The 23888-nt window shown below is 38.8% G+C and overlaps 1 protein-coding gene across 1 annotated transcript in view; it reads right to left on the bottom strand.

Annotated features, from left to right (window-relative positions):
• Window positions 1–23888, bottom strand: part of LOC144592034 (protein prune homolog 2-like) — a 255624-nt gene that overhangs the window by 203154 nt on the left and 28582 nt on the right. The window contains exons 2-6 of the mRNA XM_078396228.1: window positions 20648–20752; window positions 19646–19848; window positions 15814–15998; window positions 10464–10622; window positions 2673–2767 (exon numbers count right to left, since the gene is read on the bottom strand). Of these exons, the coding sequence (XP_078252354.1) occupies window positions 2673–2767; window positions 10464–10622; window positions 15814–15998; window positions 19646–19848; window positions 20648–20752 (747 nt within the window). The remainder of the gene's footprint in view (window positions 1–2672; window positions 2768–10463; window positions 10623–15813; window positions 15999–19645; window positions 19849–20647; window positions 20753–23888) is intronic.

Below are 23888 nucleotides of genomic sequence, written 5' to 3'. Positions count from 1 at the left end.
GTTTAGATGAAAGTGTACACAGTACACCAGGTGTGATTTCAACAGTGCTCTGTTGAAAGTTGCAATAAAGCATCCCTACTTTTGTTCTCCATGCTCCTTGGAAAAACGGCCAAACGATCAACAGCCTTCCTAATTATTTGAATTATCAGCACGACAATCCTCTGTGGACACATCTGTATGTCGCACATCTTTTGCCGTCTCGCCCATTTAAATAATAATTTGCTTTTTCATTCTTCCTTCATAAGTGGCACAGCGGTAGAGTTGCTGCCTTACATTGCTTGCAGCACCACAGACCCAGGTTTGATCCTGACTACCGGTGCTGTCTGTACAGAGTTTGTCCGTTCTCCCCATGACTGCATGGGTTTTCTCAGAGATCTTCGGATTCCTCCCACACTCCAAAGACGTACAGGTTTATAGGTTAATTGGCTTGGTATAAGTGTAAATTGTCCCTAGTGTGTGTAAGATAGCGTTAATGTGCGGGGATTGTTGGTCGGCGAGGTCTCAGTGGGCCGAAGGGCCTGTTTCCAGGCTGTATCTCCAAAACTAAAACTAAAAAGAAGTTAATAACCTCACATCTTCCTACATTGCACTCCAGCTGTCCACTCATTAATCCATTCCTATGCCTTTGCAAGGTCTGTGTCCTCCTCAAAACTTGCGAACACAGCTATCTTTAATCACTACAAATGTGATTACAGTACTCTTGGTTCTTCCATCCAAATAATTAATGAAGTTGAGGCCCTAGAGCCAACAATGTATTGCTCCATTATCCCATCAGATCCATTTATTCCAACTCTCCATTTCTGTCAGCTATTTTTTATTATGAAGAAAGTTGCTTGTCATTTGATTGTAGACTTATTTTGTAATACTTAAAGAAAAGTATCCAGTTGTACTTTTAAACTTAACAGCTGTGGAAATGCAAGCAAAATTATGTTCCACTAATATATTTGATTCACCATCAGGAAAGTGCAATACAGTATGCATAACCATGTCTCACATGTTCACGGAATCTTAGTAGTGTTTCTTTGCAATTAGTGCAACATTTTAGTGCATTTGGTTTCCTGCAAATAAACAATAATATTTCATGTATTGTTCTTGCTAATACTCTTGCCTTATTTGTGTGTTCTTTTTTGTTCAAAGGTCCTCCAAATTATTTACCACATATTCACTCATGAATAGATGGTCACATTGTTTTAATCATCTTGGATGCGGTGAAGAGGAATGTAAACAGGGCATAATGGGCAGAATATCTTTCCTTTGGTGCTGTATCATACTATGAAATGACAATAATGGTACCAAATAGGCTTGTTACTTGAGTTTTGGAAAGTCTTTTGATCATACTTTTCAATAAAGATCCAGTAGGGAACAAAATGAACAAGTGGCTAAATCAGAGGAATCAACTGTTATTTTGTACAATGTACAAATCAGTTGCAGCAGAATTATTTTATAAAATCTGGAATTGAAAAAGATGCACAGAACTATTTGGAATCTACAGAATAAAATAAATAATTTATGGAACAAGAACAGTAGTCATTGGGAAGGAGAAATGGAGATCAGATGTTTGAGATTTTTGAACTTTAAGTACAGTCAAGATTACTTGATTCTGTGGTAAATGGAGGAGTGGAATACAAAAAGACCAAATTACAGATAAAATTGAACATTACTTCAAAGTGTTATATATGGGGAATAACAAGGGAAGATATAATTTAGATTATTTCTACCACAGTCAAACTTTATAATGCTGAAAGATTAGATGGAGTTACATTCATTTTGTGTTCGATAGTTTCTAAGATTTCATTTTCAGTTCATTTGCCTGTAGTTTTTATCCTTCCAAAAAATGTTATAAAACTCAATTACATTAGCATTGCGTGAGAATGGAATCTTGTTCTTAATCCATTGAGTTATTCAAAGCTTTTTGGATCACAAAATGGTTGAGAAATTTCTTTGTGATATTTGTTGCCATTATCTAAATTACATTCCTAAAATTCAGAACGTCCAACTCTTGTAATCTTCTAAATCTTCAATAAAACAACCACTCACATCTAATTAACAAAATAAAGGGTACTGGCTAAAACGAAGAACATATTGCAGATAAAATGCATTTGAATTCATTGGTGTAAACCAAATAACATTTTTTTTAAATTGCTGTAAATGAACTACAGAATCAAAAAACAAAAATACACCGCGACATTGAGCAAAGATTTTGTTTCCACTGAACTATGCATGATTGACCCATGATATTTCACAAAGTACATGGAAGATATTTTTGTTAAATCCATAGTTCTCATGGCTAATATCCAAACTTTAAATATATTTTGTTCCTAACAGCAAAGTCATTCATTGATCAGAGAACTGAAATACCCAGTTCAGTTCTATATTAAGGAATCCCTATGAGCCATCGCACAATGACACATCTTTCAGAATGAAGAATGTAATATTTCATTTGCGTTGTTCTAAAACATGATAAATTACATTTCATTAAGAATGCTATTAATATGCATTATGCAAATTAGTCCACAATTAAGCATTTATGTTCGTAAAGAAGCGGTAACATCACTCAAACAGTGCTATGAGTGTTGTTTGTAATATCGAATGTAAACAGCAATGTGATGGAATGGACCACCCTGTGCATTGTTATGTTGAATTGCATTTAGTTTTCCCAGAAATACACTTACCTCAAGGGTCATGTACACAGTACTAATAGCTAGCTTTGTATCTCCTTCCAGCAGTTCTTTAAGATCTTTCAGTAAAATCTGTTCAGTACTTAAACCTGAATCAAAGATAGAAGCAAAAATGTTTCAATATTTTCCCAACATAGCTAATGTAATCATATAGTTGCTTTTGGCTATAGTGGCAAGCATTTAAATTGTTTCAAAGCCTTATCTCAAATGATTGTTTAAAGTAGGATTAGCAAAGTTGTCTGTTGCCTGATATCTATTTGGAACAGTAAATACTGCCAAGCAAGCAAATGAAATATTGGATCTTTTGAGTAAATGCCAGCAGAACTTACACAAATGAAATATTGGATCTTTTGAGTAAATGCCAGCAGAACTTACACAAATGGAAAAAGAGCAGCATCTGTGCTCATGAAATAAAAACAGAAAACACTGCCTGTCTTGCTGACCATTTCCAGCATTTTCAGTATTTCATTCAGATTTCCAGCATCTGCCATTCATTGATTCATCCACACTCAAATCCACAATTCCCAAATTTACTTGTGCAGGAAGGAACTTCAGATTTGGTTTAGACCGAAGATAAACTCAAAATACTGGAGTAACTCAGAGGGACAGGCAGTATCTCTGGAGAGAAGGATGGGTGAAGTTTCAGTTCGAGAACATTCTACACACTCCTGAAGAGTCTGCAGAAAGGTCTCGACCCGAAACGTCATCCGTTCCTTCTCTCCAGAGATGCTGCCTGTCCCGCTGAGTTCCTTCAGCATTTTTTGTCTGTTCCAAATTTATTTGACATTATTTGGAGCATATGTTTCACGATGTTCTATTGCTGGATGTCCCGCGGGATCCAGTGAGTAAATTCCAATCCTGCACCATTCCCAAAAGTGATGCTGGAAAAATCAGCCCTCAGACCATCTGCCAGTTTAACCTGAAAGACACACCAACTCTATTGATTTCAATTGGGATTGTGGGATTGTGGGATTGAGAGGTAAGTATAGAATCTGTTATATAGTTTGGGTTTTGTTTAAACATTCTATTACTTTAAATTATTTTTAAGTATTCTTGATAATATTATTATGAAGTTAAGTAATTTATAAAATATATATTATTTATTTCCTTCATAACATTTTTAACCCCTTTTAACATTGTTGGCTGGCAAAGTTCAGGATGGGGCTCTGCCAGTTGGTAAGATGCAAGGGGAGTTTTGAGGGCTGTTTTTCTATGGTTCAAGCCTGCCTTTCCACTATACACTACTGAAGTTGGCCCTCCACGTCCACTAGTAAATTCAGGCATGGAGTGAATGCAGATGACAAACTTGGGCATTGTGCAGCTAATTCTGAGCACTGTTGTTTTACATTAATCTCTATGATTCTTTATTCACCAAGGTGCTGAACCTTTCTGCTATGAAATATTTAAAATCTGCATTAAGGCACTACAATAATAAGATTTTTTTTTAACAAATCAGTGTATTTTAAGCTTATACAATTTAACCTACAAATGCATCCCATTCATTTAAAACTAGCAACAAAATTCTACTTCATATTTCCTCTTTCTAAGGACTAAGCCTGCACATTCATAACATAAATGTAATAATTAGTAGATAACAACATTTTTTTCAGCTAATAGGGCTGCATTTAAAAAGATGACTGAATGCATACTTCAAAAAGAATGGCTAGAAGGATTGATCGATAAGCAGGACCAATACTTTTTGGTGACTGCACGTGCTGACACAGGAAGTGCAGCACAGGAACAGGCCCTTCGGCCGAACATGATGCCAAATTTAACTGATCACATTTGCATATCCCCTGCACTTCCAAGTGCCTATCTAAAACCCTCCAAAACATCACTAAAGTATCTGCCTCCATCACAACCCTTGGCAATACGTTCCAGGCTTCCACTATTCTGTGTTTTTAAAAAACCTTGCTCCCTTTCATCTTATAGCTTTGCCCTCTAGTGTTGGACATTTCCACCCTGGTAAAAAGGTGCTATCAGAATATTCTATCCAGGCCTCTCATAATTTTATATACCTCTATCAAGTCTCCCCTCAACCTCCCGATGTACTGGAGAAAACAATCCAAGACTATCCAACCTCTCCCTGCAGCTGAAACCCTCTAATCCAGACAGCATTCTGGTAAACCTCCTCTGCACCATCTCCAAAGCCCACACAACGTTCCTGTAATGGGGCAACCAGAACTGCACACGATATTCCAAATGAATATTGTATTTCCAAGTATATTTTCACATTTTTAGGAACTTAATTTGATTTAATATGATTTAGTTATTAAAGTATAAGTTGATTGGTCTCAAAATACAACAATGGGGGCATATTGATAGAAAAAGTGGTAATAAATTGTTTAATTTTTAATTGATGTGCACCAGCACCTTCTTATCCATAAAAAGCACCGAGCAAGATTAACAGTATAGCTCTTTCAAAGATTAGTCAAAACACAATCACATTTTCCCAAATATAATATTCTACAATAATAATGAATTAAACTTTTCATAACATTATCATAATTGGAATCATATGATCAAGGGTGGATGTATTTAGGCTGTATGCAATTGATTACTGCAAAATCAATTGTGTTCTGATCTTATTCCATTAAGTTCATCCTTGTGCAGGGCATAGTTGGTTGCATCCCCATGCAAATGATGGAAATACAATTACCATTTTCAATGGATCACATGCAAGACAGTAGGCCTGAACAACATAGGCAAGTGTTGAGCACTGAGAAGGAAGAAACTCAGAGCAGTTTGTCACAAATTGCCACGTCTGATGAGTGACTAGGTTACATTGCCTTTCATTAGTATGTGTTATGTCTTTTATTTGTGCTTCCTGAATAACCAGAAAAGGGAGGTGATGGACTAAAGGCTTTTTTTCTGTCTCACAACCAAATTGCTTAACAATAGCAATAACATCTCGTATTAATATTAATAAACTTTAACATGGCACAAATCAGTCCTCAAGATGCCCCTCAAATGTCATGAAATAAAATGGAAAGTTGTTACCAAACCATTAAGGAAAGGAATAAAAGATAGCATCTTTGCTTTGAGCATTTTGTGGTTTTGATCAGGTAAAACTGGATTCGTTTTTCCCTCATTGCATAGAATGAATATGTTTGAGTGCTCCAACTTCAAACCCCTCAAAGCCTTCATGCAATTAAAAGGTGTTATGTCATGAACTTGCTATAGTAACAGTAAGCCTTGAGACTAATATATTTAAGTTTAACCCCTTCCACCATTTGTTTAATTGGTATATTTACGGACAATCTTCTTCACCGTTTCCCAACCATTTCCATACCCCATCCACCATTCATTTTCCAATCCACCAAACCACCCTCATCACCAGCACCTTCCATGGGAATAGAGGAAACAATGTAGAAACAATGCTGGTGTATGGAGCTCTTGGAACAGATTCTATCAAAGAGATTTTGGCTAAAATGCGAGCTGGCTCTATGCAACCATCTTTACCTTATGACCCTCAATACTTTACCTGAATAAAAATCCATCAATTTTGAATTTAAAAGTCATAATTATGATTTACAAAAATATTTTCCATGTTTCCAAAGAAAAATCACTACTGAAATATTAGAGCATATTCTGTTTTTCTATTCACACACACTGTCTGACCTACTGAAGATATCCAAGACATTCTATTTTCATGCCAAATTTGTTTTGAAAAGAAATGTTTCTTAACTTCATTCTTGAAGGAACTGGTTTTATCCTTTATGATGTCTGACTTCCCAGTCAATCGAAATGAATAAGATCGAGAGGAACTGCCCTCTATATTTTATTTTTAAAAACATCAATTAAATCACAAGTTCATCGGCAGTACTCACCATTTGTAAAGCAGTTTATGCAGGCTACAGAGTGCATCACAGCAACTTAACAGTTATTGAGACAGTAGAAGCACATCAACCATGCTTATTCACTTAAGCCTGAAAAATGTGTCACTAACTGTCTCATATAACTTACTCTAATTTAAATTCAAGCAATTTTCTTCCCAACATTTCAAGTGTGCTCTGTCTCCAAAGTACTAACCTACACTCTCCAGCTCCCAACACCATTGAGGTAAGTTTTTAAGTTGGCCTTAGTACAGTTTAAATTTGATTGATTCCTTTTGAAGACTCTGGACCACATGCTGCACATTCTGTCCAGAAACATTAAGTAAGCCTCACTAACACTATTTGGCATAACTATAGGCAGCATACTAGTGCTTTGCTAAAATCATAAAGCAGGATAGTAAGTTATCCTTAGCCCTTTTCATTCCTATATCCATTGTCTTGTTTAGAGCTAGTTGGGACTCCACTTTTATCAGGCTATGCAGGGAACTCCAGAGGGAGATGCAAGTATACAACAGCCTAATTTGCAGCTGTTGGCAGATTCCAGAAGGGAATGTAGATTTTTGCTCCCAATACTCAAAGCATTCCCTTAATAATGATTTATAGATTGCACACATAGAATCTACCGAGAAAGTCTTGCATTTATATTCCTGTACTATTTTAATACATTAACATTTAATTTGATATGTATGGACTCAATCCACACTTAAAGGCTTAAACATCATGCATGGCACTTGAGGCATACTGCATGTTCAGATGTGTTATCTTCCACATAAGGCTGCAACTCTTCTTACTCAAGTGAAAATAAAAAAATCCATCAATTATTTGAAGTGCTTTCAACAATCATATACAAATGTAAATGCCTATTCACCCAAACTTAATGTCTGTGAAGTGGTATATGCAAATTGATTGTTGTGTTTGCAAGTATAATATTAATGAATTAATTTCAAAAATAATTTCATTGTTCATGAACCTGTTTGGAATGTCTTCAGATTGCAATTGTAATTGTAATTAATTTATTAGCCAAGTATGTAAAAACATACAAAGAATTTGATTTGCCATGCAAAAAATGTCATACCAAAAATGCAACAAGACACACAACCACATAAAAATTAACATAAACATCTAACATAAACATAAACAAGCATTGTGATGGAAAGCAATAATGTATATTATCTTCTTCCCTCCTTTTCTCCCACGGTCGGGGCAGTCGGACCATCCGCAGTCGTGGCGATTGAAGCTCCTGCAGCTGGCGATCCAAGCTCCCGCTTCGGCGCGATCAAAGCTCCTGCAATGGAGCGGTCGAAGCTCCTACGGTTGGAACTCCCGAAGTCGAACCCTAACCAATGGACCACGAGCTCCATGATGTTAAATCTGCAGGCTCCCAAAGTCAATCCCTAACAAAGGGATCGCAAGCTCCACGATATTAGGCCGCAGTGCGGACGGAGATACGATACGGAAAAAGTCGTATCTCCGTCGAGGAAAGAGATATAAAAAGTTTCACCCAACCCCCACATAATACAAAACTAAAGATACACTAAAACATACATTTAACAACTGACTAAAAACAACAAAAGAAGAAAAGGACAAGACAGACTGTTGGCGAGGCTGCCATCGTACGACATCACCCGGTAACACAATTCAACCAGTGCTTTCATTTATTTTCATCTTATATATAATTTTAAAAGATTTCTGTAACTGGATCCCCCCGGTACATTACCTTACATATTTAAAAGTATTAGATCTCATTATTCATTTGGCCAATCATCAAATCTTGAGAGATTTCTGAAAAAATATACCTTCGATTTTATCCCCAAAAATGTGATATTGGTTATTAAAATCATAAAAGTTATTTACAGTTCCTCGAATAAACACGCGTTAAAAGATTCACCCTGCATCCAAAAGCTGATCTGGTTTCATATCTACCCAATTGGAGCACATACAACAATCAATTTTTCCACTTTTGTTTAATTTCATGAAGTTTTATTGATCCTTCTAAAAATCAATATATTGACATCACAAGTAGACTTCAAGACTTCAAATATTTCTGAAATCCCTTTTTTCTAATTTAAGAAACATATTAACCCATTCATTTTAAAGTGATCAACATCTCTGAAAGTAGTAAATATAAATATTTCCAATTAATGTTTATTTTCCAAAGGCATTAATTCCGGGACCATATGACATGAGCAACATTGTCCTCATCCAAAGATATTGCGAATCTTTATTGACATCTGGACTGCAAATCATCATGTTAAAGAGAAAACCAACTAAAGGTTGTCTGACTATTTAAAAACTGTCACTGATCAAACTGACCAAAAGTTAACAAGATAGAGTCATAGAGTCATGCAATGCCAGAAACAGGCCTTCGATCCAACTTGCCCATATTGACCAAGATGTCCCATCTATACTCGACCCACCTGCCCATGCTTGGTACATATCCTTCTAAGCCTAGGTACCTGTCTAAATATCTTTTAAATGTTGTTATAGTATGATTTGTAAGGGTGTCAAAGGTTATGGGGAGAAGCCAGGAGAATTGGGTTGAGAGAGAAAGATAGATCAGCCATGAGTGAATGGCAGACTAGACTCTATGGTCTGAATGGTCCAACTCTGCTCCTAAGACGTATTAACTTAGTACCTGCCGCAACTACTTTCTTGGTAGCTCTTCCACTATCCTCTGTGTGAAAATGTTATCTGCAAATATACTAATAATGCCATCCACATTCCCATCCAAATCACTGAAACTACAAACAGCAATGGGCCCTCAACGATCCCTGAAGCACACCATTAGTCACAAGCCTCTTGTTGAACAAACAACCGCCCACGTCAACTTCTGTTTCCTTCCGTAAAGCCAATTACCTATCCAGTTGGCTAGCTCTCTCTGGATCCCATGCTATCTAATTTTCCAGAATAGCCTACCAAACGGAAATTTATCAAATGCCTTGCTATAGATCATATAAGTGGCATCCGCACTTTTGGCCTCACTAACCTTTGTGGTTACTTCTTCAAAAAACTCAAATCAGATTTGTAAGGTATGGTCTCCCATGTGCAAAACCATGCTGACTATCCCCAATCAGACCCTGTCTATCCAAATGCATATTCAATGATTCAATTATACTTTGGTGTTATATGTACCTAGGTGCAGTGAAATGCTTTATTTTGCAAAGAACCCAGTAAAATCATATAGCAGACCTCACCTAGGTAGTACACAAGTGTCACCACATTTTGGCACCAAAGTTACAAAAGTTCACCAAACAGTCCTGTCTACTGCCCCAAAATCCTCTCCAGTAACCTGCCTACAACAGATTTTAGGCTCACTGGTCAATAGTTCCCAGGCTTTTCCTTCCAGTTTTTCTTGTAATCGTATGGGTTTTCACTGGTACTGGTTTCCTCCCACATCACAAAGACATGAAAGTTTGTAGTTAAATTGTAAATAATCCCTAGTGTGTAGGGAGTGGATGCGAAAGTGGGGTAACTTAGAAGTAAGCGTAAATAGGTGATTGATGGTCGATGTGGACGGAGGGCTGAAGGGCTATTGTCACATGCTTGATTTAATCAATCAACCCCAAATAAATGTCAGTAAGGTAATTGGCTTGTGTAAATTGACCATGGTATTGGGATTGGGAAGATTTCATAAACAAAATAGATTGCAGCAGAATTAGATTGCAGAAAAAGCTCTCATGGGTATATTGAGCTCTCCGGGCAGAGTGGTCTCCTTTTGTAAGGAAATATATGAAAATATATGAAAATCTCTTAATAGGAATTAGCAATGGTCTCTACCTACTGACCACAACAGTCATTGGCTAATGCAACTCTCTTGGTTTGACAGCATATTCAAAGTCTAACTTTTGCCTAAAAACAAAATTTTACCCATATTTTGTTTAGTAGTCAAGTGGAGTCCATACTTTTCTGGCTAAGCGAAATTAAACCAACAAAGAAAAAGAAAAATTACCAGAAACATCAAGCTTTACTTGTTGCAAAGCATCAAAGACCTCTTGGCGTGCAGGTAGGTCAGGAAACCTCTGTTCCAGAGCAGCAATTATTTCGTTATCTTTCAGAGTCACTCTTCCAACTTCAGAAGTCATGTTCATGCAGTCGAATATAATTAAACCTGACAAATAAATAATGTAACAATCAAAAAAGAAGCACATTTTTTAGAACTGATAGCTTGCATATCATTTAAAAATGTTTTATTTGCAGTTCAATCCAACTAAAACTGAATATCAAATACAACGTGAAAATTTAAGAGATGACAATCTGAAAACTCAACAATGCATATTTTCACTATTTGAAGTAGCCCTCAGTAGATTTCCCCAACCAATATGTCACTGTACATAAGATTGAAGAGTCTTGTGTGGATTAGAAGTATCAGAGAATGCACTTTCAACCACTTTTATGAAACTTGGTTTGAGGGAAAGTTAGAACTAACATCTCGATGCACTTTCTGAAATCAGTCATCACAACCAATATAAACCAAAAGATGGGATGCAACAGATTACTGTCCTTCCAGATACCTTGTAATATCTTGGGATTGCTAATACATTATCACTCTATTTCTCTAAAATATATTGAATTCAGAATTAACTAAGTAGGTTGAGTTATACAAGTTAATCAAAAAGCTCCCTACAGAACAGCACAAAGGTTTGATACTGTATAAATGAGCTTATAACCAATATAGGCCTCCCTTGAATTTCTCATTACTATGTCCTTACCCAGCAACTCACCATCACAACTCAAACTCAACCGCAACACAGTCCCCCGAGTGCTCTGCACCCCTCCCAGTGACTGAACCTCAGCTGCAATTAGCATCCAAATGACAACCTGATACGGTCACCCACCTCACCAGCAGCCCTGACTATCCTCAATCCCCCACCTTGGTGGACCCTTCTCTGTTGAAACCCACAATCAATCACACGCTGCTTAATCTGCAATGGAGAAAAGTATTTATCTACATTAAAGACATAACAGTTCTCTTGGCCTTTTGGACAGTAGGGTTGGGTAGCAGCCAGGACCACACACCAAAGAGCAAGCCCTCACATGTTGGTCCTCAATGTCTCACTCATTGTGCACATTTCATCCATACCATTTAATTTCTAGGCCCAGGAGTACTGACGATTGCCATACAAGACAATTTCCAACATCAGTTTCCAACGCATGTTTATTGCTCTGCTTCATTCCAGAAAACAATAGACAATAGACAATAGACAATAGGTGCAGGAGTAGGCCATTCAGCCCTTCGAGCCAGCACCGCCATTCAATGCGATCATGGCTGATCACTCTCAATCAGTACCCCATTCCTTCCTTCTCCCCATACCCCCTCACTCCGCTATCCTTAAGAGCTCTATCCAGCTCTCTAGATCACCTAGAAATACTTGGCAATCTACCCAAAGCAACCAAAGCAGTAAATCCTCAGTTATTTCCATGGATTTTCTAGTGTCAACTACCAGCAACTTCCTGCAGCATGCTGCCCAATTCTCAGTTACCTAAAATTGGAGAATTCAATGTTCATGGCATTAGATTGTGAGCTACCTAAGCAGAATATGAGGTGTTGTTCCTCCAGTGTGCATGTGGCCTCACTCTGACAATGGAGGTGGCCCTAGACTGAAAGGTCTATGGGAATGGGAATGGGAATGGGAAGGGGAGTTAAAATGGTTAAAAACCAGATGCAGTAGGCTTTGTTGACCGAGCACCACCGTTCAGCAAAATGGTCACCAAATCTACACTTGTCTCGCAGCGGTAGAGTTGCTGCCTTCCAGCGCTTTCAGCGCCAGAGACCTGCGTTCAATCCTGACTATAGGTATTGTTTGTATGGAGTTAGTACGTTCTCCCCATGACCGCATGGGTTTTCTCTGAGATCGGTTTTCTCCCACACTCCAAAGACATACAGGTTTTTTGGTTAATTGGATTGGTATAGTATAAAATTGTCCCTAGTGTGTGTAAGATAGCGTTACTGTGCGGGGATCGCTGGTCAGTGCGGACTCGGTGGGCCTGTTTCCACGCTGTATCTCTAACTAAACTAAGGCCACATAGGGAACACCAAATACAGCAGATGAGGTTAGATGAGGTGCACATGAACCTCTATTTCACCAGGAAGGACAGCAGGGGTCCCTGAATGGATATGAGGGTGGAGGTATAGGGACATATATTACATCTCTGGCTTCGCAATTCGCACCTCTTCTATCTTTATGTCACACATTTTGTATTTTCATCTCTGGCCTTTGTCCAGCTACCAGCCTATCAAATCGCCTCCACCTACATCCACCCATCATTTGCCAGGCTTTGGCCTGCCTCTCTCGTTTTCTCTCCACCACCACAATCAGTCTGCAGAAGAGTCCAACCTAAAGCATCACCTATCCATGTTCTCCAGAGATGCTGACTGACCCGCTGAGTTACTCCAGCACTGTGGGGGTGCTTTTATAAACCAGCATCTGTTGTACCTTGTATCTCTTACTTCAAACTTGCCTTACTCTCTCATGGTTGCCCAATTCTCAGTTACCTAAAATTGGAGAATTCAATTGAATGTAGATGCTCCTGTTCTGGGTCTAACCTGGAGCCTAAATGTAAAGGAACTGCTCCAAGGTCCTTCAACAGGATTCTACAGTAAGTCCATGTCAGAAGTGGACATGAGAAAGCTGGTGAACAGCTGCCAACAAGTTCAGACCTTTCATATTCATTAACCCAAACTTCATGGGATTCTCACAATCAAAGCAAGTCTCCTTCAAACATTACCTCTCCCACCTTAAACCAATGCACTCTAGTATTTGATTTTGCCATCCTGGAAAAAAGATCTGACTGTCTAATCTATCTATGCCTCTCATAATTTTATTACTTCTGTCAGGTTCCCCGCAACCTCCAGCATTCCAGAGAAAACAATCCAAGAATGTCCAACCTCTCCTGGTAGCTAATAGCCCCTAATCCAGGCAACATTCTGGTAAAGACTGATCTCCACAGCACAAGCACAGGCTTTGAAATTATTGGTTGTGAATTCTCTATAAACATCAAACAATGGTTAAGATTTTCTTTAAAATTTTCATAGCAAGGCTATGGGATGGCTCAATAGCACATCTCAGGTCATCCCCACACAACATTTTTCAGCTGTTGAAAATTGTTTTTTCTCTTTTGTAGTTCTGACAAAGAGTCTTAGACAATGACATTATGTATGGTTGTTGCCTGATCTGCTGAGTGTTTCAAGCAATAATTTGGAAGTTCCATACAGATCAGACAAAGAGAAAAGGTGTACTTGGGGCTGTCATTTCCCCTTCCTGGGTCATTCATATTTTATTCTCCATATTCTTAATTTGATTTAAATCTCTATTACAGTATTCCAAAGTCTTCCATGGCATAAATTCTGGGCAGCACATTTTAGGAAGATCAATGCATCAGAGAGATGGTATACCAACCAATTAATTCAATGTTGATTAGTGGGGCTTAAAGTCCACGTACAAAAAACCTGATTTCCAAGTTTTGTCCAATCCTGAATGGCCTCCAATGCTCCATTTAAAGATCATTGGTTCACAGACCCAAAATTCCAGTCAGATACGATTACAAAATCAATGCAGGGGCTATATTCACCTTAAATAAAGAACAATTAATTTTACTACTGCCCAATTTCCTTACCTGTCAGGTGCAATAGACAATAGACAATAGGTGCAGGAGGAGGCCATTCGGCCCTTCGAGCCAGCACCGCCATTCAATGTGATCATGGCTGATCATTCTCAATCAGTACCCCATCCCTGCCTTCTCCCCATACCCCCTGACTCCGCTATCCTTAAGAGCTCTATCTAGCTCTCTCTTGAATGCATTCAGAGAATTGGCCTCCACTGCCTTCTGAGGCAGAGAATTGCACAGATTCCCAACTCTCTGACTGAAAAAGTTTTTCCTCATCTCAGTTATAAATGGCCTACCCCTTATTCTTAAACTGTGGCCCCTTGTTCTTGACTCCCCCAACATTGGGAACATGTTTCCTGCCTCTAACGTGTCCAACCCCTTAATAATCTTATACGTTTCGGTAACATCTCCTCTCATCCTTCTAAATTCCAGTGTATACAAGCCTAGTCGCTCCAGTCTTTCAACATATGATAGTCCCGCCATTCCGGGAATTAACCTAGTAAACCTACGCTGCACGCCCTCAATAGCAAGAATATCCTTCCTCAAATTTGGAGACCAAAACTGCACACAGTACTCCAGGTGTGGTCTCACTAGGGCCCTGTACAACTGCAGAAGGACCTCTTTGCTCCTATACTCAACTCCTCTTGTTACGAAGGCCAACATTCCGTTGGCTTTCTTCACTGCCTGCTGTACCTGCATGCTTCCTTTCAGTGACTGATGCACTAGGACACCCAGATCTCGTTGTATGTCCCCTGTTCCTAACTTGACACCATTCAGATAATACTCTGCCTTCCTATTCTTACCACCAAAGTGGATAACCTCACACTTATCCACATTAAACCGCATCTGCCATGCATCCGCCCACTCACACAACCTGTCCAAGTCACCCTGCAACCTCATTGCATCTTCCTCACAGTTCACACTACCACCCAGCTTTGTATCATCTTCAAATTTGCTAATGGTACTTTTAATCCCTGCCTTGCCATGTCTAAACATTTTATTACCATGCCACTTTATATACAATCATGTTAAGTTTGCATGCCATGGTGTTATTTGTGGTACTTAATAAATGTTAAATTGAATATCATAATGTAATAACTAGGAACTGCAGATGCTAGTTTATACCAAAAATAGATTAAATATCGTTGTTCCAAGTACTGCAGTTTAATAATTTCATCCGAATTTTAATATTATTCATCTTCTAACTTTTCATCATCAAGAAGAAACAAGTAAACACAAAAATTTAGAGTGGAGATATTGTTAACCAGTAATTATGTCTTTGAAGGTCATTGAAAATTCAGTTATACTTCCTGCTTTATGGTACACTTTTGAATGTTGCTTTTTAAAAAGGTTCATAGCTCTTTCTTTCCAGTTCACTCATTCTGCCAACTGCGTGTGTAAAAGTTTAGCAGCAGTGCACTCTAATGGACAGCAGGGCATCAATGCACCATCTCTTGGACATTTACCAGCATGTACACACATGCCAGAAGTGTATGACAGGTCTTCTCCAGAGTTAACATCATCATTATTTCTCACCACAAATTCAAGGCCATATCTTAACATGCATGTCATTAGTACAGTACTTTGATTCATTCTAGTGTAAGTAATTTCCATCCACTCATCCTTCAAATTGTGAAAGTGATCAAGTATACAAATGCAAGGAACCCTTGCTAATCAAAACAGAACATCCCTACCTCTGAGAAGATGTGTTAATTGCTGGTTTAACAGCTCTGGAGCTCCTTGGAGAATCTCTGAAGCTATTAGCGTAATGCAGGATCCCACTGGCTCCAGGACAAATTCACAGTGATCAGAATGTATTCGCTCTTGTTCATGGTGGTCAATTATTTTGACAACAGCTGTATCAAGTATTTTGTCATCACTAAAAGGCAACAAGACACAAGATGTCATTTTATGTTGCCCATAATCTGCTGTGCATTCTTAAACTTAGTTGTTTAATGTGTGTCACGAGGATAATAGCAAAAGTTTAACCATTCAGAGCACATGAGCTATCCCAACAAATTATGGGTCTGAAGAAGGGTCTCGACCCAAAAAGTCACCCATTCCTTCTCTCCAGAGATACTGCCTGTCCTGCAGAGTTACTCCAGATTTTGTGTCTATCTTCGGTGTAAGCCAGCATCTGCAGTTCCTTCTTACACAAAATTATGGTTCTAGTCAGCAATGGAAAAGATGGAAGGGCAACCCACAATTGCTGTCATTTTCTACAGACAGAATTCTCCAATTGCATTTCTGTGTAACAAGGCTTTGGACAAGACCTGAATACAATGAATTTGCTTGATAGCAGTAATCAGGTGACTTGTTAAAGCAGTAAATACAAATATTAAAGCACATGAAATTATGGCATCTCAAATATTTATGATATATTATTTGTTGACTATCGGGCTTTAGGTTACAGGTAATAATTTAGATCACTAAAGAAAATTAAATTAGTGCCAATATATTCGTTTTTCTTCAGACTATGTCAGGGTATAATCTATATACTAAAACTCTCATTTGTTTGTTTGTTTGTTTGTTCCTGAACTACAGCCAAAACGGTACATGGTAGCGCGATAATTTTAGGCCCGCCTTACTCACCGTCGTCCTTTTGGTGCTAATGGAAGAAGTTTCATTGAAATCGGTGTTATATTTTTAGTTATTCACATTTTTAAGTTTAAATCTATCTCCTAGGGAGGAAGGGAGCAGGGAGGGAGGTGGAGGGGGGAGGGAAGGGGGGAGGAGGAAGGATAAGGGGGGTTGAGGGGGATGAAGTGGGGGGGAGGGGGAGGTGGGGGAGGGGAAGGGGATGGTGGGGGAGGGGGAAGGGGAGGAGGGAGGGGGAGGGAGGGAGGAGGGGGAAGGGGAGGGGGAGGGGAGTGGGGGTTGGAGAGGGTGCTACACCAATGCAGGAGAGGTTTGGGCCCAACGGGTCCACTTGGTCAGTATAATTTAAATATTATTGGGCACCAATACAAATGTGCAGCATTTTGGGCAAGCTCATTTATTCCAGCTATTAGCTAGATTGAATATGGGCTTCTGTCAACACTTAACACAATTATTTGTCATTTAACCACAAAAATTAAATTAGTTATGCTCCTACTCAGTGTAAAGCATATTTGTGAAAATGACAGAAGTCATTAAACAATGATGATCCATAAGACTTTACCAAGCTACATTGGTATATATTTGATAAACAATTTTATATGAATAAAGAAAACAGACACATTCTATGTTATCATTACTTCAAAAGTACAGAAATACTCATGAAATTAAACAATATAATAGCAAACATCCAGAAGTTACATTCTTACTGGAAGATCATCAATTTAGAGATAAATTACGTTATTTTATTTCATAATATGCATTTTGTTTTTATTTTCTGTATTTTTAATTTTAATTTCTGCAGAATTACTCTCAGTATCACTCAGTCATAATTAAGTGAGTAAACCAAAGAATGGAAATCAAAAACCAAAGAGATTGAAAGCAAGACCTAGAGACCTCTAATACTTGAATTCTGCAACCACCAGATGACGAGACACATAAAGGGTTTTGTAATATAAGACACTGATCAAGTTCAAACTTAAATTCAATTTACAACTGGCATAGCTGTTAACACTTTAATTGTCATTTTAAGAGAACACGCAAGCTCCACACAAACAATCTAATATAAACCAATGATGAATGGTGCATAATTTGACACTAGAATTGTCATTGCAACTGGACCCATCAGCCTCCAACCAACACGGCGGCACGGTAGTGCAGCGGTAGGGTTGCTGCTTTACAGCGAATGCAGCGCCGGAGACTCAGGTTCGATCCTGACTACGGGTGCTGCACTGTAAGGAGTTTGTACGTTCTCCCCGTGACCTGCGTGGGTTTTCTCCGAGATCTTCGGTTTCCTCCCACACTCCAAAGACGTACAGGTATGTAGGTTAATTGGCTGGGTAAATGTAAAAATTGTCCCTAGTGGGTGTAGGATAGTGTTAATGTACGGGGATCACTGGGCGGCACGGACTTGGAGGGCCGAAAAGGCCTGTTTCCGGCTGTATATATATGATATGATAGGATAACACAACATTTCTCCGCTCATTAATTCACAAGTTCTATGTTGCATGGTGTTCAGTGTTATTTTGTTCTATCACAATGAAGGTATTTGAGATATTTCCAGTACACATCCATGCCTACAACACTGCAAACTGACACACTATCAATATGCATGCTTATCATTTCATTCACACTCAAAAAGGTGGCCTGACATATACTATCTTTATTATTCTCCTCAGATGGACAATAGGTGTTATTCAACATTGCCTTCTGATCATCTCAAGTTTACTGTGTGTATGGTATTCAAATGAGATTGCTCCATATCCTTGCCCCTTTGTTAAACAGGAATTATCGTATCATATCATATATATACAGCCGGAAACAGGCCTTTTCGGCCCTCCAAGTCCGTGCCGCCCAGCGATCCCCGTACATTAACACTATCCTACACCCACTAGGGACAATTTTTACATTTACCCAGCCAATTAACCTACATACCTGTACGACTTTGGAGTGTGGGAGGAAACCGAAGATCTCGGAGAAAACCCACGCAGGTCACGGGGAGAACGTCCAAACTCCTTACAGTACAGCACCCGTAGTCAGGATCTTTTTCCCAAGATAGGGTAACGAAGAATTCGAGGGCATAGTTTAAGGTGAGAGGGAAAGATTTAATAGGAACTTGACGGGCAATTTTTTCACATAGCAGTTGGTAGGTAAATGGAACAAGCAGCTAGAGGAAGTAATTGAGTCACATACAATAACAACTTTTAAAAGACACTTGCACAGGTACATGGATAGGAAAGATTTAGAGAGATATGGGCCAAGCAAGGGAAAATGGATGAGCTGAGATGAGGCATCTTGGTCAGCATGATGATTTGAGCCTATGGGTCTGTTTCTGTACAAGTCCACCAGCAATTTTCTAGCACCATTGGCTCCCTGAGCTTTGCTGTATTATCCGTTTTACAGGGCCAACAAGGATTATGTAATAATACAACAATATACCTTGGAGATTAGTTGTGAGAACAGATCCGCCAGCTCCGGCCGGGCCGGAATTCCAGAGCACTGGACAGAAAATTTGAAAGGGGGATAATTTGTTCCGCTGTGCTTCCGCAGATGTCACTATGGGGTCGAGGTCGACCGCCTCTCCCAGTGTATGCTCCACATTTTCATGGGGACTTCGGGGGGGAGGGGGGGGATTTCAAGTGTGCTCTCATAACTTTGTCCGGATTAAAGGAGGTGCCGGACCACTAGTTGCGGGAAAAATCGGTGGTGGACCTGTATATGCTTACTACTATGAACCCAATAGATCCCAAATGTACTTTCCACTTTTAATCCTTGGGCTTCATTAAAAATCCAGCTCTTACTGTTTCTGTTAATATTTCCACCAAGTTGGAGAAAAAGATTGAAAAGAATGCCAAATTGTTAACTTTGATTGTTGCTAAAATTAAATGCATTTCAAACAGTACTTTGAAACTAAAACTTGGATCACTGTACCTTGTCAGCCGATTATGATCAACAAGTGTTAAAGCTAGTTTCCCTTCTGTGTTCAACATGTGGAGGTCAATATCATCTCTGAATATTAAGGAAGATTCAGAGATATTCAGTTCTTGTAAAATGAAAACAACTTCACTGCGAAGTGGAAATTCTGATCTTTGTACATTTAGCACTGGAACATAAAGATGATCTGTTGGATGGGTCTGAAGAGAAAAATTATTTTATTTTACGTTTTAATTCTAAAATGAATTAAAATATACCGTCACACATTAAATCTCAAATTTATTTCATGAAATCTATCAAATTTATGTACTAAAAATTTATATACTAAACATGTAAATTAAAACCCTCCCATGCAGTAAGACAAAAAACACGCTGAATGTACTGTCAATCAATTCATTTCAATATCTGCAGTTTTAACGTAATTCCACAGCAACTTTGTGAATCAACTAATACTTTTTCAATGCGGTGTCTGAAAATGTTGTAGATCCTATCAGCTGGTGCTTTGGCCACATAGTTTCACGCGTATAAATGTACGTCGGAATTTGGCCAAAAGTAGCAGCACCTGCCAAGTAATTAATGGATAATAAATCATAAAATGCACGCTGGCTTTTACACTTGAATTCCAGGTACAGACGAAACAAATGGTATCAGCATCTGACAGGCAGTGACAGCTAATGCAGAGTTCTATTTGGCATCCACAAAACTTAGACACAGATGCTGAATTCACTTTCTCAACTATTCTATTTCTGCCTTTCGAGCTATTTAGCAAACTGTATCAGCTATTAACCTGATAATTTAATAAATCAATGATGTAAAACATTAAATTGAAATATAACGTAAAAACTAAATAACTGAACTTGGCTTTTTCTTCCTATGCCCAGTCTAAATGGCATCAGTTTGCAAAGGCATTCGGGATTCACCATTTGGATGATGGAGAGCAGAATGACAGCCTTGTTTTACAGAAAACATGCACTTAAAGCCCTTCCATTATTCAAGTACCTTGTAAAGGAAGTAAGCATAGACTAAAGCTGAAACAGCAGAGTCCAGACCACATTCTCTATCTCCAAGTACAGCATGAACAGGAGGTAGTTCATTTCTTTTAATCTGAAAAGATAATATTAGCAAATTAACTGGATATGAATAAGTCCAGTGCTTATATTTACATCGGAAATGTAATGTACATAATAGACTTAACCATTGAACAATTGATTAATTAATATATTTGACTGAGATCAAATACATATTTAGCAATTGCATAGAATATGAATAAAGAATGGAAAGAACAAATAAATGTAGACAACAGTTTATTATTCAGGTATCTAAATATTCCAAAAAATAAATGGTTTTATACTTAATTGATAACCACATTTATCAACAAGGGAAAATCTATGTTTTGCTGAAGTAAATACTTTCCAATTACAATATACATGGTGTACATGCCTCAGAAAAGCCACCAGCATTCACAAAGACTCCCCACGCCCCTGCAATAGTCTGTTCGAACTTCTACCATCTGGCAGACGCTACAAGGCCTTCTACGCCCGCACCTCCAGACTCAGGAACAGCTTCATCCCCAGGGCCTGCTGAGTCGGATGGTCACATCGCACAGTGAACTGGCACAGACCTACTTGCACTTTATTCTGTTTTAAAACTGTTTCTAATTTTGTTTCATTGGGTTGTCTAAATTTATACTGATTAGCTAATTAATTTATCGCATCGTAGGGAAGTCGCATTCCCAATCTCGTTGTACCCCTGTACAATGACAATAAAGATATATTGTATTGTATTGTATCGTAACGAAGCAGATTCCCGCTTGTCACAGATAAACTGATAGAAATTAACATGTGGATATATGGCCCACATTGTTATATCTCTGCAGCATCCCAATGTTCTCACCCCACCTCCTATTTCTAAACTACCTACTATCCACAGCAATACAAGTCAGAACACAACATCGAATACAACTAGTATGCTGCTAACGCTCAGGACACTCAAAAATTATCTGCAGTACTCTATGTAACAGGAATACACCACTAAGATGGGGTTATATCCATCACTAAAATTGCCTGATTCCCCCCCCCCCTCCCCCCACTCCATACCACCTGGCTCCCCACAGACTTAATTTTATCCACTGCTGAAATTATTCTTCATCACTTGATTTCTTGAGATTTTGCTTCCCCAAAGCTCTTTTAACCAACTCCTATTGGAGGCGTACGGTGAGGTACAGGGATTAAGTTACCAAAATAGTCATCTAGAAATCTGGATCATGATGATTATGAATTATTGAAACAAAGCACAAACTCTCATGACACATACAGAATACAAACCATCAAGGCACTAAGCAATCAATCTCTGTCTTAGAGATAAGGTGTCTGATTTCCAGACTCGGGATTCTTCATCGAGCATTGGTCCTAACTTTCAGTCAGGCTATGTCAAGTTTCCATGATCACACGCAGTGCTTCTCCTCTAAACTCAATTATTCTGATCCCAGAAATGTTCCATCCTAAAATTAACCCGTACCCATTAAATGGAGACTCAACCTCCCCTTGCAGAATAAACAGGCTTTGTTCTTTCAACCTTAACACAGTTCACAAGGAGATAGCTATTCCCTGATACCCTCGCAAGACATATGGGGCTGGTTTCTCACCTGCAAGAGTCAAATTAATACTTATGGGGAATGGAAGGACCTCCGACATATGGTTTCACAAATAGTAGATGTCCTCTATTAATTCCCTTCTTGACCTGTACTTCCCTTGACCACTAAGACTAATAATCCTGAGCTCCAATCTCAACTAGCCAGCTATAGAATTAGCAATTATTAACCATTGTTACCAATTAAGAATGTTTAAAAGCTAGTCATTAGAAATAGAAATTAGAACAGTACAGCACAAGAACAGATCCTTTGGTCTTCAATGTCTGTGTCAAACAATGATATCAAGACCTACTCTTATTCGCCTGCATATAAGCTACATTCCCTGCAGATCCACGTACCCACGTGCCAGTCCCTTAAATACTATAATTGTATCTGCCTCTACTACCAACCCTGGCAATAAGTTCCAGGCACTAACCATCCTCAGCTTTGAAAAAAAAACTTGCCCTGCACATCTTCTTTAAACTTTGCTTCTCTCGCCTTAAAGCTATGCCCTCTAATATTATATTGTTTCCATCCTGAGAAACAGGTTCCGAGTGTTTACCCTGTCAATGCCTCCCATCATTTTTCTACTTCGATCAGATCTCCCCGCAACCTCCAGCATTTCAGAGGAAACGATCCAAGTCTGTCCAACTTTGCCATGTACCTAATAACCCCAAACAAAGGCATTATTCAAGTAGACCTCCTTTGCACATCTCCAAAGCCCCCACATCCTTTCGGTAATGGGGTGACCAAAACTGCAGCTAATACTCCAAATGCGACCTAACCCAAGTCCGATAAAGCTGCATCATGACTGCCTGACTCTAATCTTAATGCCCCAACCATTGAAGGCAAGCAGGTCAAATGCTTTCTTTATCAAACTATCCACTTGTGTTGCCAGTTTCAGGGTGTTCTTGGACCTCAAGATCCCCTTGTACATCAATGCTGTTAGGGGTCATGCCATTAAAAACATGCAGAATAGTGAAAGGCTTGGATAGAGTGGATGTGGAGAGGATTTCTCCACCAGTGGGAGAGTCCAAGACTAGAGGTCAAAGCCTCAGAATTAAAGGACGTTCTTTTAGGAAGGAGATGAGGAGAAATTTCTTTAGTCAGAGAATGGTGAATCTGTGGAATTCTTTGCCATAGAAGGCTGTGGAGGCCAAGTCAGTGGATATTTTTAAGACAGAAATAGATACATTCTTGATTAGTACAGGTGTCAGAGGTTATGGGGAGAAGGCAGGAGAATTGGTTTAGCAGGGAGATAGATCCGCCATGATTGAATGGCGGAGTAGACTTGATGGCCTGAATGGCCTAATTCTACTCCTATTCCTTATGACCTTATGACCTTATGAATTGTATATTTTCCCCTTGCATTTGACCCCCCCAAAATGCAACACCTAACACTTGCTTTGATAAAACTCAATCTGCCATTTCTCCACCCATTTCTACAGCTGATCTATATCCCGGCACACACTTTGATAGCCTGCTACCCCAGCAATCTTGGTGTCATCTGCATACTTTCTAACCAACCCATCATCATTTACGTCCAAGTTAATTATATATAATCACAAACAATAGAGGTTCCAGCAAAGATTCCTGCAGAACTCCATTGGT

This window comes from Rhinoraja longicauda, chromosome 3, assembly GCF_053455715.1.
Source record: "Rhinoraja longicauda isolate Sanriku21f chromosome 3, sRhiLon1.1, whole genome shotgun sequence".
Taxonomy (NCBI): domain Eukaryota; kingdom Metazoa; phylum Chordata; class Chondrichthyes; order Rajiformes; family Arhynchobatidae; genus Rhinoraja; species Rhinoraja longicauda.
This window is presented reverse-complemented; position numbering and strand designations above follow the sequence as displayed.